Source organism: Mirounga leonina, unplaced genomic scaffold (assembly GCF_011800145.1).
Source record: "Mirounga leonina isolate KUSES-001 unplaced genomic scaffold, KU_Mleo_1.0 Mir_82, whole genome shotgun sequence".
Classification (NCBI taxonomy): domain Eukaryota; kingdom Metazoa; phylum Chordata; class Mammalia; order Carnivora; family Phocidae; genus Mirounga; species Mirounga leonina.
In genome coordinates this window covers 21,427,527-21,446,200 of record NW_023270825.1, presented here as the reverse complement: position 1 = coordinate 21,446,200, position 18,674 = coordinate 21,427,527, and the positions used below count along the sequence as shown (strand labels likewise).

At 36.7% G+C, this 18,674-nt stretch overlaps 1 protein-coding gene across 1 annotated transcript in view; it reads right to left on the bottom strand.

Moving 5' to 3' along the window:
- The window catches only part of CEP128 (centrosomal protein 128), a 394,017-nt gene that overhangs the window by 226,162 nt on the left and 149,181 nt on the right, over positions 1 to 18,674 (bottom strand). Inside the window, exons 19-20 of the mRNA XM_034993083.1 lie at positions 14,547 to 14,723; positions 9,812 to 9,871 (exon numbers count right to left, since the gene is read on the bottom strand). Of these exons, the coding sequence (XP_034848974.1) occupies positions 9,812 to 9,871; positions 14,547 to 14,723 (237 nt within the window). The remainder of the gene's footprint in view (positions 1 to 9,811; positions 9,872 to 14,546; positions 14,724 to 18,674) is intronic.

The following is an 18,674-nucleotide window of genomic DNA, read 5'->3' as shown; positions in this document are numbered from 1 at the left end:
AATAAAAAAAATAATGAATTGAGCAAGGGACATTTCTTCAAAGATACACAAATAGCCAATAATCACATGAAACGATGCTCAATATCATTAACCATCACAGAAATGCAAATCAAAACCACAATGAGATTCCCTTTCACACTCAGGCGGATAGCTAGAATCAAAAAGACAGATGATAACAACTGTTGGTGTGTGTGGAGGAATTAGAATTCTTATATAATGGTGGTAGGAGTGTACCATGGTACAGCCACTTGGAAAACAATCTGGCCATTCTTCAAAAGGTTAGACATAGTTCCCATATAACCCAGGATTCTACTCTTAAGTACATATTTAAGAGAAATGAAAACATATGTTCATGAAAAACTTGAACTCAAATGTTCATATCAGCATTATTCATGAGATCCAAGAAATGGAAATAACCCAAAGGAACATCAACTGATAAATGGATGAATAAAATGTGGTAAATCCATACAATGGACTATTATTTAGCAAGGAAGTGAAGTACTGATACATGCTACAATACAGATGAACCTTGGAAACATTCTGCTGAATGAAAGAAGTCATTCATAAAGGACCACATATTGTATGATTCCATTTATAGGAAATGTCCAGAACTGGCAAATCTATAAAGATAGAAAGCAGATTACTTGTTGACTAGGGTTGTGGGCAGGGATGAGTGGAATGGACAGATTTAGGAGGTGATGGCTAAAGGGTCCATGTCTTCTTTTTGGGGTGATAAAATGTTCTAAAATTCATTGTGGTTATGGCTTCACTCTTCTGTGAATATACTAAAAACTATTGAATGGTACACTCTAAATAGGTGAATTGTATGGTATGTGAATTATATCTCAATTCAGCCGTTATTTGACAAAAAACAAAAAACAAAAGAGGGGACAGGAAAACAAAGCTAAAATTATACCTCCTTGCAGAGATGAAACCTGGCTTTATTACCTGTTACATAATTTATAGGCCCCTGTCTTATCTGAATGTCACTAGGCAAATACAGAAGTCCCCAACTTAAACTGAGCTGTGGACTTCCAATTATGATTGCAAAAATTTAATGAAGGCTGCTTCATTTCCCAATATCCACTTTAAAATACCCATGCAAATACAAAGAGATAAAAAGCTTCCTTAGGACAGGAAACCAGGAAACTTAGTCAACTCTTTGCCATATAAAAGGAGCACACCCTACTAAAACTTTTCTCTCAGTAAAGCACTGAGGCAGAATATAGGGTCGACGGTGAGGGTGAGTGATATACCACCATCCCCATCTAACCACAGTATGAAAGAGACACAAGAAAGGGAATTGGACTGTTCTTTAGAAAGCTTGCTCTTTGTATAGAGTGAAGCCCACATTGGAGGCTAGAACTCAATAGACTGTTAGCAATATTCGAAACAAGAGAAAATGGTAAGGAATGTGTGTGTGTGTGTGTGTATTTGAGATTTAAATGTTAGGGATAAAGGAGAGAAAGGAATCAGTACTGATGTTCAAGTTTCTAGCTTAAGAAAGTGTGAGAGAGGAAAACTAGAAGCAAAGATTTAGGGGTTAAAAAGTTAACATCAGATTGCAATAAGCTGAAGTTGTTATGGCCAAGACACAAAAGTGTGAATGACTGGCTGGATATATAGATCTAAAGCTTGAGAGATATGGACGAGAGATACAGACTGAAGAATTAACAACATGGAGGACATTCAAGGCAAAGGAACAAATAAAACAGCCCACGGAATGTCTATAAAGTAAAGAGAGGAGAGTTTCAAAGAGATGAACAGAAGAGAAACCTAAAAATAAAGCTAAGAAGAAGAAATTGGAAAGGCACAAGGAAAATCTAAGAGTCTGGGTTGACAGAATCCCAAAGAAAGAAAATAAAAATACTACAAGAAGATGGATATGCTTAAAGTGTCAGAGACTTCCAAGAAGAAGGGGCCAGTACATTTGGCAATTTAAAAAACACACATCTATGTCAAAAACAACTGCAGCCCAACCCACCAAACCAAAACAGGACTGAAAAGATGAACACCAAACTGTTAATGATGATTATGCCTACTACGGAGAGAGGTACAAACAGGGAAATGAGGGTAGATACTCTACTCTCCACACTTCTATATTGTTAAAATCTTGAAAATGAGAGAATATGTTCAGTGCATGATGTAATAAAAATTATTCTAGACAATTTAATCATTTTAGATACAAGTCAGTAGGAAAATGATTCTAAAACATTACCACTTAAGTCATTCATTTACTGCTAGTAACTAGCCAAAATAAGGGGAGGTCTATGCTATTGCTGCCTGCCTCTGTGTGAAAACGACAATCTGAATCTACAGATTGCACCTTTTGTTCACCTCCCCAAACTTAACCAGTTACTCAAGAAAAATAAATAAACCGGGCGCCTGGGTGGCTCAGTTGGTTGAGCGACTGCCTTCGGCTCAGGTCATGATCCCGGAGTCCCGGGATCGAGTCCTGCATCGGGCTACCTGCTTGGCAGGGAGTCTGCTTCTCCCTCTCCCGCTCCCCCATCTTGTGCTCTTTGTCTCTCTCACTCTCTCTCTCAAATAAATAAAATCTTTAAAAAAAAGAAAAAGAAATAAACCAAAAAGCCCTAGTAATTTTCATATTATTATTGGCATGATAAAAGGTAAAGGTTAGATATACAGTTTCTGGAAAAGATATATTTTCAACCAAGTCTTTTTGCCGCTTATTTGGCGCCTTAAACACGTACACCTCTTTATCTTTGTATATTAAAGAATTTGATATACTAAATCCTCAAGATTGTGTTTAAGAATTTTAAATTATTCTTCAATTGAAAGCACCTTGGGAATGGATGTGTGTTCACATTTGTATGTGAGCACACACACTACAATTAATACAGCGTTCTGCACATAATGAGGACAGGACACATGCAATTAAATGAAAAATTAGATGCTGTGGAGTTCTTGCAAAGTGGTAGCACCTTGCATTTAAGTAATAAAACAGGAAAATAAAATATCTTGAAAAGAAAAATATCCAAGATTTTTTTTTAGTATCACTATATTAAGAAAGTTTAATGGCCATTCAAAAATAACGCATTTAGGACCTAAATACCACTGATCTGGATTAGAAAAATACAACCATAAAGAAGGGCTGGAAGGATGCCCCTTCTAATGTGATCATGTCCATGGTTCTTCTCAGCTCCAACAGTTTCCTATCACATAAGAATGAAACCCTAATGTTATCAGATCTTCTGATACCTCAAAAGGAAAACAAATTCCATGCTGTAATTATGCAATTGAATAATTTTTTTTTTAAATGTTCATTACCAATTCTATTTTTTAAAACCAATGTGGTCCAAACAAAGTGAGTCCCTGGGGATCACCAGTTTCAATCACCCAGTTTAATCTGCTCCTGCCCAGTGATTTAAATGCAAATTTAGAAAATAACTGCACATTTCCCTTTTCTCAAAGATTTCCTACTTACTCCATCTCAATCTTTGGCCTGTGCTCAGTACCACTGCTAAGGGTTGATAATGAAGAAACAAATAATTTGTTTTGTCATAACAATAATCCCACTGGTTCTGGTAAAAGCAAAAGAATAACACAAAATAATCTCTGAAACAAAGCATTAATCAGGTTTGATAATGTGTTATGGACTAATTGTGTCCCCCTCAAGTTTGTATGTTGAAGTCTTAATCCTCAGTGTGACTGTATTTGGAGATAGTGCCTTTAGGGAGGTAAGCAATAAAAGTTAAATGAGGTTACTACCACAGAGGGGCCCTACTCCTAAAGGACTGGAGTCCTTATAAGAGGAAGAGACACTGTGTCTCCTGACACCCCCAATTCTTCCAGTAATATTCCCAACCCCCCAAATGCCCCTCCCCTACATGAAAGTGGCCATCTACAAGCCAGGAAGAGGCCTCACCAAAAACTGACCCTGGGACCTAGACCTTGGACATCTAGGCTCCAGAACTGTGAGAAAATAAGTATCTGTTGTTTAAGCCACCCAGTTTGTGGTATTTTATTATGGCGGCCCGAGCAGACTAATATATGTGACCTATGGCTTCAGTTTATTCCTATAAAGCCTTTAGTCCATCACCATACAAAATTTAAAAATAGGTTATAGTTAAATGCTTATTGTGAATTGAATATGTAAGCAGAATATATTATTAATCCTACAAAACAAAATATCAACTTATGGAAATTTAATCAACCAATAGTCAATTATGAGAATCAGTGTTTGTTAGAGAAAACCCAACATCTTTCATTAAGTGTCTTAGAGAAACAGCTTGGAATACAGTATAGGAATAACTTTACCAATTCCAAATAATAATTAGCTGACAAAGCTATTAATCACAGTGCAAACACCATTCTATTAACCACTCCCAAGAGCATCTTAAAGATTACATAATAGGCTCATTTATTTAACTACATCAAGTATTGCTAAATAAACTAAAATAGAGAAAGCATTTCTAAATAAGGCAGTTTTTTACCTTCATAGTTGACAGCTTGCAATTAGGTGGGAATAAGTATCTAGTAAAACCATCAAAATGATCTTTTTAATCTGTAAGAATCCCCTAGTGAGATTTAGTGTAACACTATACTAAAATCATTAAGGAATGACTCAAAGCTAAAACCTAGAGAAACAGAAAATTCGAATAAAAAGATTATAGCTGATAGAGTTAGCAATTATATTAAGGCCCATAATTTTGCTGCTTTTAACTAACTACACTTCCTTTGCCAAAACTCAAAAAACAATTTTGAGAGGAAATGTTTATAGAAGAACCAAAAGTAAAGAAGAGAATGGCAATTCTTAAGAATGTGCCAGGCCACCAAAACAAAAATTAAACCAGAAGTACGAAATTCAAACCCAAAGCAACCTCAATATATAATTCTTTTAGTAATATTCTCCACTTTTCTACATAGTTACAAATACAATTCAAGAAGAAAGAAAAAATATCTCCATAATAAGAGTACATATTTAAAAATACAAAATACTTTTTTTTCAATTAAACTGAATGTGTTCCATGCGCACAATCTAAAGTATCTTTCCAACAAATGAATCAAGATACCTGAGTTTTATATCTCATTTTGAGGTCTACACTGGAAGAATAAAATACCAGATGATTATTCACATCCTTCAACAAGAATTAAATACACTGAGTCTAATACTTCTCACACAATGACTGTTGTAAAAAGTCTATACCACTAAAAAGACAATATGCATAGAAGTAAGATTTATATTCAAATGTAGATTACACAACCAATGGAAAGAAACACTGACACAGAATTCAGAGACCCAGGTTCTAAACCCTTCTCAGTAACTAATTAGCTTTAGGTCCTCAGGTAAATCTCACAATTCCCAGAACCTTCTCGAAGTTAAACTACATGATCTCCAAAGCTACTTCAGTTACAATATTCCAAAAATGGCAAGGAAAGGCAACACCTAAAACACATTATACCATTAAAAGTATGAGTCCTCGGGATGATACCAAACGGAGTAATAAAGGAAAATTCCCAACTAATTTAGAAGTGTATTTCTTATCTATGTAATCTTTAAAGTTTACAGTTCTGATCAAATGAAACAATAATTGAGAGTTAATAAATTTACTGAAATCTAAATTGCTTGCTATTTATTCTTTGGTGATATTCAAACTGAGGAAGTAACTTGAGTAGACAAATGTAGTATTCCTAATAAACTCTTTTTAAAAAAAATTTTATTGAGCATTTAGATAGGTATTATGGTAAGTGCTCAAGATGTAATGAGGAACAAGTTAGAAACAGGTCTTCCCTCATGAAGTTTGCAGACTAAAAAAAAGAGGAGGAGAATAAATGGGATAAAGGTGAAGAAGGAAGAGATCTTTATAGCCAAAGAAGCATATACCTTTTTGTATCTTGAGGAATTAATAGGTACTGGACTTCCCAAATTAAATGTGTTCTTCTGTAAACAACAGAGCACTCAGGATCCTGCCTTGTGCTAAAGAGCAGTTCGACACCAGCTTTTCTTTTATTTGTATCATAAAATGATACCTTAAGATCTGGGATCAACAGTGATACTCTCTAGTATTGTCATTCCATCCTGAGAGTGCCTGTCTGCTCTAGATTTGAAATTTGTCCGCATTTTCTGGGAACGTCTTTGCTACTTCCCGTTTCTTTTCATGATTTGAACCTAAACTCTGATCTCTGCCTCTGACCCAGCTTCTCTTTGGGGCTTTCTGTCCAAATAGGACTTTCTAGATATCAATCCCAGGCTGACAACTCTTCCAATACTTCTTCTAGCTAGCCTAACTGGGACTCTGTATATGCCCATCTATTCAGAAACCAAACTTTGAGAGAGTATCTTCTAGTTTGTCTTGAAAATCCTAGACATCTCCTTCTCTATCACTCCATCTGACATAACATTAAACATCTCTTGTGTATTGTCACCAAAACATTACTTCAGTCTGTCCCTTCCTCTGAATCTCTACAATTTCCTTAGTTTATGGATTTTCACCCCAGAGATATTGGTCTCATCCAAAGACCTCTTAACTGGTCTCCCTGCCTTTGGTCTTCCCAGCTCTAATCTACCTTTCACATCGCTATCAGAGTAATGCTTCTGAAATATGAATATGAGTAAATCAGTATCCTGTTCAAATCTCCTTTGTGGTTCCCCCCAAATGTAGAACTGAACTTAACCTTTTAAATGGCATACAATGCTCTTCTTGGTGGACCTATTCTCTACCTCTTTCTAGAGCCTCATCCCTGCCATTCTCTGTCTCACACTTTCATACTGTAGTACTGCCAAATCAGTTGGGGTTTCTTTGTATTTATCATGCTGTTTCTCTTCCGTACCATGCCTACAATTGTTTACTCTGCACACATGGTCTTTCCTCTTTATCTGGCCAGCTTTAATATTCATCTGAGATATCAGACTCCATGACAGCTTCTGCACACCTGTATCACAGCTCTTTTTTTTTTTTTTAAAGATTTTATTTATTTATTTGAGAGAGAGAGTACAAGCTGGGGAGAGAGAAAGAGGGAGAGGGAGAAGCAGACTCCCCACTGAGCAGGGAGCCTGATGTGGGGCTCGATCCCAGGACCCTGGGATCATGACCCGAGCTGAAGGCAGACGCTTAACCAAAAGAGCCACCCAGGCGCCCCTGTATCACAGCTCTTATAGATAATATTGAAATTATATATGTGTCAGCTTTTCTAGAGAAAAAATATTCCTCAAGAGGAAGGATCACGCCAAATTCATTATTATGCCCACAGCATGTAATACAGTGTCTGGGACATAGTAGCTACTCAGTAAATTCTGTTAAACTGAATAAATTTGGCCTCTAAATGCCTTGTTGGGATTTATGACAAAAACAAATCCCTGATCTATGGGAACTGCTTGCCTAGTATTCCTTAATGACTATCTCAGTGTTCTTCCTCCCTGTAATGTATCGTTCTTACCATTCTTTGCTTATCTTATCTGTGAGCCTGGCCCAACTCTTAGCTGGACTTCATATTTATATTATGCGACCAATGCCAACAAAGCAACAGTGACACTATCCTCACCCAATCCTCTAGTTCTTCCAGGATTAACACTAACAGAAGAAATTCGTTTGGCAGATTTATGAAAACAATTACCAAATGCCCTGAGAGGTCCTTCTAATACTGCAAAATGTCAGCATGGACTAGCTGAATAGCAATTCTACTTTCCATATAGTTTTTGTTCTCTGATTTCAGATCTTATCTTCAATACTTATAGAGCTGTCCAGTCATAGTTCACGGGAATTACAGTATTGTAGCCCATCCATAACCTAAACCATCTTTCTAGCAAATAGATTAAATTCCTCCTTAGTCAGTTGGTCAGTGTGGTATTGCTTATCATGACCCTTTTACACTATAGAGGAACACTTGTCTCATGCAGTATTAAAACTCGTCTGATCAGAAGTTCAATCCCATTAAATGATAAGGGAAAACTGCTCACTAGCTCCCAAATTAAAGAGCTATGATTAAGAGTCATCTCTGGCTCTCATAATTTAACTGAACAACAGCAGTGAAAGCTTTCTGTTCAGAAATGATAAAGATTTTAACTTAAAAGAAAATTCCAAGTACATTGCTCTTGTTGTCACAATTGAGGAGTCGGGAAAAAGAAAAAAGAAAAATGCTTTATTAATGAACAACAGAAGTTTCTAGCCCAAAATTTCTGAGACAGCAAAACATGTATTTCTAAATTTCCTATGCAGGTGGCATAAATACAAGTTTGCATTTGGTTTTATCGAAATGGTTAGGAATGAACAGCATCACTGTACTTAACGTAGGAGGAAAATTTTACAAGGTTGTGCAAATTTCAATAGTCCATCATAATGCTATTAGTTTCTTATTAAGATTTTTTTTAAGGCACAGCTGGCCTTCCAAGGTGAACCCTGTCTTTCCCCACCACCTCCCACCTGTACCTTACTCATCAAGCTCAGGGCATTATCTGTGTTCACTCAGATATTCTTAACTTCTTGCCATTATTATACCTATAATTAGCCAACTGGAGAACTTCTGCATATTTTTTGTATGATCAAGTTTCAATACTACATTTTTGCAGAAACCTTCTGTAACACGCTGGTAGCATCATACCCTCTTATCTCCTAGCACAGATGTCATAGTCAGTTCTTCCTCTTGTGTTTCCTTGTCAATGTTTATATATTTTTATAACAATATAACACACCTTAAGGATTTTAAAAATTTGTATACATTTCCATTTTCCTTATTAATTTCCATGGCTTGCTAACACTTATAACCCTCATGTCTATACACAAAAAAAGTATGCAGTCAATAAATCTTGGCTGAATGAAAACTTTAGACAGTAATATACACAATGGTAAGAATATTAATTGTGAGTCTAACATGCAATCCATTTTCCCATTCTTTATACGGCACTGGAAAAGTCACATACTTTTTCTAAAACCTCACTTTTCTCATATTTTTAAATTACGATATGGGACAAACTTAAGAGTTCTTTCTTACAATAAAATCCTAAGTTGGACCACAGTTGTTCAGGTTTATAGTACAGTTGGTTTTCTTATAGAATTTAAATGGCATGGAAGATTTTTCACTTTAGCATCTCAAAGCTGAAAAAACCAGTTTAAGAAGGAATACAAATGCCTAAGTGTCAATACTTGGATAAACAGACACCTACATCTTATACGGTCATAATTTTCTATATATTTTAATTAAGGAATTTCCAAGTTCATCTGATATATGAGAATAGCTGGTAATCATCCCATAGTGCAGAGGAATCTTCTGCTAAAATTAGCAAATTGTTCAATTTTACTTAGATTTGCTTACCTGCCCTTTAAATTTAAATCACTAAAGAACCACAAAGCAAGAAAGTTATCCTCAGAACATAAAGTTTACCCTTCCCACTTTGCAGGTGAAGAAACAAGATATCCAGAGAAATGAAGGGATTTGTTTGAGCCACACAAAGATTTGGCAGGCTTTGAGCTTACCTCCAGGAACTAAAATATATTAAGTATCTATGTGTAAATAAAGGTTGGTTATATCTGCCTGGACCTTTATACATTTCCCGAGACATTGCCTATCCCAAGGAAAAGGCAGAAGAATTTGTCTGACAATCTAGTTTTGATATTTCAACAGTTTTACCTTCCTTTATTCTCTCATTCTGTGAACTATAGTCCTATATAGTTAAGCTAATTTTTAAATGTTAAACTAAAGGAACATGGAGGTTTCTTAAATGCATGACAATGATATCTTCCCCAAAACAGCTTTTATGTTCTGTTCTATAACAAAATATATGGCTGGCCCAAATAGGATACCTTGAAAGTCATAAATATTATGGTAATTTTAGGACTTAAAGATAAATTACCTTGCTTTCTGCTAACCAGCGATGTGGGTCATAGTTAATATCAGGACTAGATGAAAAAACCTACAAAAGGAAATAGTCTATTAGAAGTAGAATTTTTTCTGAAATGAACTTACATAAGTGAAATTCTTCACCATAATATCCAAAAGTTTAGTCCCTAAATTTAAAGGTTTAAAAAGAAAAAAGTTCATATCAAGTACCCAACCAATTCCAAACCACCATTTATCTGGTATGTCTACTTAAGTACACATGTATGTATGTATATACGTATGCACTGACAGTAAATATTTAGCACAAATACAGAGACATGAATCAACTCTCAAGTGTTATCGTTAGAATCTCTGAAGGCTGATTCCAAGGATTTCTGGCAAGCAGCCTCAATTAAACCAGTGTACTTCATTTTTGTTTGTTTCTTTGCCTCAGTCTTGTTCCACATAATATATTTCACAGTGGGTTAGATGTAATTACACGAAACTTAATTCTTTGTCTCATTTATCCTTCTTTAATTTCATACTATGAGGGCCATTTTGTCTCATTAATGGTTGTGTAGAACTGACAGAAACTAATCAACATGACTTTGTGCAAACATTGCTTTATATTTCATGATGGTAACAAAATCCTACAATAAATAGGTTGTCTATACCAGCTGCCTTGATTTCCTTCACACCAACTCATTTATAAAATCCTTTGCCATCTGGTTCTACCTTATTACTAATAAAACGGTGCTCAAAGGTTGTCACTGACTTTATGATTGTAAACACAAAATTTTTTCTCAGTTCCTACTTTCTTTGAAACAGGTGCACCTGTGATATTTTTACAGGCCTCCTCTCTAGAAACTTTCTGCTTAAAAATACCCTATCCCTTTGCAAGAGATGTCTATTTCTATTCTCAAATATTTCCATACTTCCTGATGTGCGTGCACATCACTCCCCCAAGGAATATCACTAGGTAATTCATTTAGACACATGAATACATAATGATGCCGACCATATGCCATAAACAAGAGTGCTATATTCTTTTTTTTTTTTTTTAAAGATTTTATTTATTTGAGAGAGAGAGAATGAGAGACAGAGAGCATGAGAGGGAGGAGAGTCAGAGGGAGAAGCAGACTCCCCGCTGAGCAGGGAGCCTGATGTGGGACTCGATCCTGAGACTCCAGGATCATGACCTGAGCCGAAGGCAGTCGCTTAACCAACTGAGCCACCCAGGCACCCCAAGAGTGCTATATTCTTATATCCAACTTTTTTCTCCTCCACTTTTCTCACCATCCAAATCTCATCAACTCTCATGCCTCTCTGACTTCAGTGAAATCCTGCCTCTAGTTCATAGTGTTTTCTTCCTCTTTGAACTCTGCTTTTTTGTAAGCATCTATTTGTCAATGATTGTCACTGATTATATGTTTTTATTGTTCTTTTCCATTCATCTGTGTCATAGTTTTCAATTAAAACTTCAGTGATCTAAGATCGAGTGTTCAAGATTAAAGTCTAAAATAATTTGATAGGCGTATAAGTAATGTTCATATTTTGTGATTTTTTTTTTTTACAAATGTATATATAGTTTAGTGTTTAAGAGAACAGCCTTGTCCACTTACAAGTGGTGTGACTGAATTTCTCTAAGCTGCAGATTATCATCTATAAAGTAGGCAAACTGCCTCATAAGGCCAAAGTATAAATTAAATAAAATGAGGGTTAGCACAGTGTCTGGCACATAGAACACTATTATTACTACTAACTGCATATAAAGATGTCATCATCAGGAAATAGACTTCAAGGTCTCTTGTGACAAGAGCACTGTAACAACAATTTGTCATAAAAAGTTAAAAGAAACAGGGGGGCCTGGGTGGCTCAGTCAGTTAGGCATCTGCCTTTGGCTCAGGTCATGATCCCAGAGTCCTGGGATAGAGCCCCATGTCTGCTCCCTGCTCTGCAGGGAGTCTGCTTCTCCCTCTGCCTCCCCTACCACTTGTTCTCATCCTCTCTCCCCCTAAAATATTTTTTTTAAAAAGTTAAAAGATACATATACATATACAAATATATATGAATATATGACCAAAAAGAAGGACACTACATAATAATGTTAGCTAGCATTAGTTGAGTATTCACTAAGTGCAAGGTATTTCACTCCATAATATGCACCTTGTATTATCTTATTCTACTTTATCCTCAAAATAAACCAACTTATAAATGGGACATGCATTCTTAGAGAGAAGAGAAATTACATAACTTGTCCAAGGTCATACATTAGCAATTTGGAGAGATGCAATTTGAGCCTACATCTGTCTTGATCCAAAGTCTATCCTCTTTATACTCTACAAATGAGTGAATACTCAGACCAAGTGTTATGAGAAAAGCTCTTCAATTATCAAAGATTGGTCTATGAAAATGATGTAACTTTAATTCAGACACTTTCCTAATTGTTTTATAATAGTCGTGGCTTATTGTTTGTCCTTAAGTTTTCAAACACTACATGCATTTACTAAAGTGGAATAAGTAATAAATATGGTAGCTGGAGAAAGAAAAAGGTAGTTAGAAATAATATCAATACTCCCAAGGACTTTTCTCAGGCTCATTCCTTACATATCTATTATCCAATTCATATCATAGCTGTCACTCTCTACATAAAATGGCTAAAAACTTTCATCAGCAATATATCAAAATCAACAAATGACAAAGAATAATTGTAATTATTCCATTTTTTAAAACATTTTGTAAGGACCACCACTCTCTGAACTATAAAGCATAGAATCAATTTTGTTTTAACAACACCTTGGGTGGTTTATTTGAGGTGAGAGCAAATGTTATATTCTTCGGTATTCATTTTTTTCCCCAAGTTTATAGGAAGGTTAACTGTTATAACAGAAGTTACTAATAGAAAAAGACCCACAATGAAAAAAGTGTACTCTAAACAAAACAACAACAACAAAAAACTTAATAGAATTTCCATTCTTTTGGATTTACTTTCCACCCATCACTTGGATTAAATGTCTTTCTCTAGGGGAAGAGGTGTAAAGACCCATTACCAAAGTTACTGCATTCCTGAAAGCCTATTATAAAATAGGGTGCTTTTTGTAGTATGTTGGAAGGATAATTTGTGCCTCAAAAAGAAATAAAATATTTAAGTAATCTGCTATCTACCCACTATATTTTAGCCTGTAACTGCCCATCACAAGGTTTATATATCTTATAGTATGATCCAAATGATACCATTTCTATGTCTCTATGTGATTGAAAATAAGCCATCCTGACGCAAATACTTAAATATAGAATAAAGATTTCATTGTTAATATGTGCTTCTTTTAGATGAAATTAGGATCTGAAGGCCACACATCCTTAAATATAGGTAAACATGACAAGTCTTAAATAAAAAAGTAAATAAACAAATAAAATTAATAAAATAAATTAATTAAATAAAAAAGGTAAACATGACAAGTCTTAAATAAAAAAAGCAGCAGCAGACAGGAAAAAGAATAGGCCCTATAACAAAACTGAAAGAGTTTTTCCTCTAAAGCCAATTACTTCTCATATTTGGCTCACAGTCCTCTCAAAATGACATCTGAGCCTTTTTAAAAATGTAGATAGGAATACATATTGTAGAAATTCCATCAACTTCACCGAATTCTACTCATTGAGATATTTCTGTTAAAGGTGAATCCTAAGATACCTTGCACTGCAAGAGTAGAAATATAGTTCTATTTTCTTTAAAACACCACATAAGAAAAAAAAAAAAAAGGAAAAGAATAAGAAGGAAGAGCAGGAAAAAAGAGGAGAAAGCAGCATGAAAAACAAAAAGAGAAGATCATTTTATATGAGGAAAAGATAAATGACAAAATAAAAAGAAGAAACACCTGGAAAGTATTAAAAACTAAGAAGCCCTTAGGCATAACACTAAAATTTGAGTCCTGCCATCTCATCACTTGAAATCAGTACAGGGTAAATGATGGCTAAGTGTTATGGTCCCACTGTATCGAAGCAATGCAATGCATCATAGCAGTACTACAACCTAGACTGAAGGAGGTGCTCGCCTTCAAGGAATTAAAAACATTCATGATCAATCCTGTTTTTATTTTTCATTTCATTAGAACTATAAACTGGATAGCAATATTCTGTTTTAAAGATAGAAAAACTCACTTGAGTGTGATTTGTCTTAACAGGGAACGCAAATCGCATAGGGGACATGTGATTAAGCTCCGGAGTTAGATTACCAAGGTCTAAAGTCCTGGTTCTAGCATTTAACGAGCTACATGGCCAGGGGCAAGTTACTTAACCTCGCCAAGCCTTGCTTTCTCTAGAATGAATTTAATCAAAGTACCTAAAGGACAGGGTAGTTTTAGGGGTTAAGGGAGAAAATCCTACACCGTAGCTACCACAGTACCTATAATATAACTAGTACTCAATAGATAATAGCCATTAATACACTAACAACAAAAATGGCCTGTGATAATGAAAACCCAGGCCTTTGGACTCCAAGGATACTTTTTCTGTCAGAACTGCTGCCTCTCTCATAAGACATTTTCTTTTACAGAGTGAGATAGAGGCAATTCAATGAATTAACGGTACACTTTCTCTCCCAGGACCATGCAATAGGTATAGTATCGTGTTCTTAACAGTGCAAGATGTTATTTTGTTTCATAAAACTTGCCAGAATAAAAATGTGACTACCACGTAACTATGCATTAAAATCTTGTTATAATTATATATTAGGAAACTAACTGAAAGGCACAATGAGAACTCATAACTACTTTCAATTTCTCCATCGAGTCCCTGGAGAAGGTTTTACAAGCTGCATCAATTTCCTTTCCTATGACACCAAGAATGGATTCCTGTTCAGTCTCCAGGCAAAGAAGTTGATCCTTGAGCTGCAATCTGGCCTCTTCCATCCTCCTTAAGTGCTCTTCCTCATTGCTTATATGCTTTTCCTAAAACATCGATAAAAAGAACAGAAGTTAATTATTAAATAAAGGCAAGAAACACTTGTAATATCTGTACAACCAACTCAAAGGAGTGTAGTAGAAAACAGATCTGACCCTGTCAGTCTCCTTACTTCACTAAAATAAACGTTTTGTCTACTCATCAACTGAGGTCAAGTTACAGAGAATTCGGAAAAAGGGCACTGAAGGAACTGAGTGAGTGGATACTTGGCAAAGAAAATTAAAGTAATTCTGTAACCAAACGAAAATGAAGTTAAAAAAATCCTTTACATTTTAATAACATAATGCCATTAATGGACTGGAGGGTAAAAGCTGATGCCACAAACAGACTTTGAGCTTTCAATAAATATTAGTGAAATACTAGAAAAAGTAAAATATAAAATAAGATTATGTTAGTTTCTTCATTTCAGAAAAAAATACCTATTACTACCTTATCTCATCAAAACATTGTTTTTAAAAAGTCTAAGTTTTCAAATGCAGTCATACTGCATAAATGCTTTGAGTCATGTAAATTTGATAAAAGCAAGATGGAGGTACGTCTCAAGTAAGCAAATATATTTAATGAAAAGAGGTTTCTAAGAATCCTTAAGAGATTACAAAGACTTGGGGCCCCCCTCTAGGCAAAGTCAGTCTCAATCATGATTGCACAATTTCATTACTAGAGAAATTCTAGTGGTGTAGCACAAACCTGAAAGAAAGTAACAGAATCACTAGAATTATAAGTATAAACAATGGCCCCAAAAGTCATGGTGGCTGGCTAGCTATGCTTTCACTCATTACACAGTAACCTGATCATTCTTTACCTACTCTTAAAATTAAAATAATAAAGAGATCCATCCACTCAATGAAAATTAATCATGAAAGGAAAGATAGCATTTTAGCAGAATCACAAGATATTTCCTTTCAACTCAAATTACTTTAAAAAATAAACGAAACACCCTCTGCCCAAAAGAAGAGAGTCCTTTCACAAACTGTCTTCTATCCTTCCCTCCAGCTTCACACCTCCTTCCCACTCTGTCATATGTCAACTACTTGCAGCTTCTCAAATATGCCTTCATATGTGTCTCCAACCACATCTGATGTGTACAACACTGCCTGAAGCTGCACTATTTGAAAATGGGGCTGGTAGCTAAGAGACAGCGTTTATCTTGACGACTACATCCTTCCGGTATGTATCTCAGCTTGGTAAACTTAGGAACTGGATCCTCTCCCCTTTGGTACCCTGAGTGGAGTCCTCTTTCAGCAAAAGAGTAACATTAAGCTCACAAGAGACTAATGTACAAACTAGAATGCCACTCAATTAACTACATCAGTTTACAATGAGAACCATAACTGCCATATGGATCAGAATGTTCATGTCAGCATAACCAGTACATTTTCTCCCTGCAGACCAATGTGGATGGGAAGGCAAATTATAATCAGAATGTTGCTTAATGAATAGGAAACTGGGCGAGGGGAGTTTGTTTTATGAAACAATGTGTAAATGGCATCACGCTAATGGCAGCCTGGCGTGTCCGTTGACACATCAGGGATTAACAAACCACAACAAGTGTTCCATTCTCCTGGGCAGTGTGTGAATGGAGACTGAAGTACATCTCCCCTTCTCCCTTGTTCACATTGTTTCTGTCCAAACTCTCCCTCCTGACTGATACGGCATCTCTTTAGAGATACTGATATCTTCACAGAGTCTTGCTCTCCTCTAGGAGTCTTTCTGAAAAATTAACATCCTGGCTCTGAACATTTGATGATTTTAAAGCTTACTTACTAGAAAGCAACCTTCCTGTCAAGTCCCTAGGTGAGGATACTCGCCCCTGCACTGTTGGCTATGTACCTACCACCTATACTTCCTATCCTTCAAAATTTATCCTTCAAGACTTGGTCTCCTTCCTTTAATGATTTCCCAAAGCAGAATGTTCCCAGAGCATATTATGTATATCACAGTTTTAAAAAAATATATATATCAAGCTGTAATATAATTGTTTTTCACCAGCCTCCCTCAATAAACTGCCAATTTCAGGAGCCTGCAAAACACGCTTATAATCATCTTTAAACTCCCCAAATTTGTTGAATAAGTGATTTAAAATTTTTCAAAGACTCAAATTCAACACTGGAAAGATCATTTCATCAATGACCATGCAGATCTATATATACTCAGAAGCTACTGAGGTGTGTTTGGATGTTCCTTCTATGCACACATAGACCTCCAGACTGCTGCTGTATTCTCACTGTTGTGAGATTAATAAAGAAAATACTCTATCGGGGTTACTGAAGTATTTTGAGGACAACTGGTGATATTCTAAACCCAGGCAATTCACAATGATGTTCTAACTGTTCTTTCTTTTCCCATTTCCCTCAGAGCCAGCTTTCTTCTATCCACTATCAGTTTTCTGTGCTATCACTTGACTCATCAATAAGAAGACAAAACTATTTCTATATTTTGATATTCCTAAAAAATACTGATATTGTCAGAAAAGGCTCTATAAATTCAATCTCTTTACCAAAGACTGAAAACTTCATTATCCACTTCACTTATCTTTTGTGAGACAGTCCGCAGGCCATGTCTAACTGACCTCCCTTTGAAGTAAAACTCACAGAACTATGAACACACATGGACTTTTGGGATCAGTAGGTCTAACTACCTATTATTCTTTCAAGAATCCTTTCTTTGACATTTCCAACAAACGGTCATCCAACCCCCTACATGACCAGCCCTAGTTTCAATGAATAAAACACTTGACAAAACTATAACATCTTTTCATTTGTCCATGTGCTATACTCAAGAATGAAAGTGAATAGAGGGAGGAGCAAGATGGCGGAGGAGTAGGAGACCTAAATTTCCTCTGGTCCCAGGAATTCAGCTAAATAGGTATCAAACCATTCTGAACACCTACAAACTCAACAGGAGATCAAAGAAAAGAATAGCAGCAACTCTCTGAACAGAAAAGCGACCACTTTCTGGAAGGTAGGATGTGCAGAGAAGTGAATCCGAGGTGATATTCAGGAAGACAGATGGCGGGGGAGGGAGCCTCTGTGAGCCACTACTGGCAAGTGATAGAGCAGCGGAGCACAAAATCGAACTTTTAGAAGTCTGCTCCACTGAGGGACGTCGCTCCAGTGGCTAAGTGGGGGGTGGAACCCTCGCTGGGACAGTGTGGTCTCAGGCCCCTCGGGGTCACAGAAAGACTGGGGGTGCCTGAGTGACACAGAGCTCCCAGGTATTGGAGCAGGGAAGCCAGCTGCAGAGATGGAGCCAAGGTGCGGGCTCGCAACTCGGGGTTGCCATAAACTGTGATCCATGGCACAGTTGGGCCACTGCTCTTCCAGCAGGGACCCAACAAGCGGCAGATCCGGGGAGACTCCCCTTCCTCCCCCAGGAGGAGCGGCGTGGGAGCACACCGCAGGGATCTGCTGGGTTTGGACACTCCAAATGGGGTCGGGTGCCAGAGACAGAAATGCTCGGTCACAGGCCGCGTGAGCATGGAGTGCGGCCACAGATCAGGGAGACAGGAGTGACTGACTGCTTTTCTCTGGGGGCTCACTGAAGAGTGATGCCCCGAGGTCTCGGCTCCTCCAGGGCGGATATTGGAAGGCCGCCATTTTCACTCCCATCCTCCAAAGCTGTACGGAAAGCTTGCAGGGAACAAAAGCTCCCGAGAGCAAACCTGAGCAGATGACTTAGCCCGCCCCCAGCAAGGGCGGGGCAATTCCACCTCCGGCAAAGACATTTGGGAACCACTGCAACAGGCCCCTCCCCAGGAGATCAGCAAGAACAGCCAGCCAAGACCAAGCTTTCCGATCAATGAGAACAGCGGGACTCCAGCGCTAGGGGAATACAGCACATAGAATTCAGGGCTTTTTTCCCACGATTCTTTAGTCTTTCAAAGTTAATTTCTTTAATTTTCTTTTTCTTCTGTTCCTATTTTTTTTTTAATTTTTCTT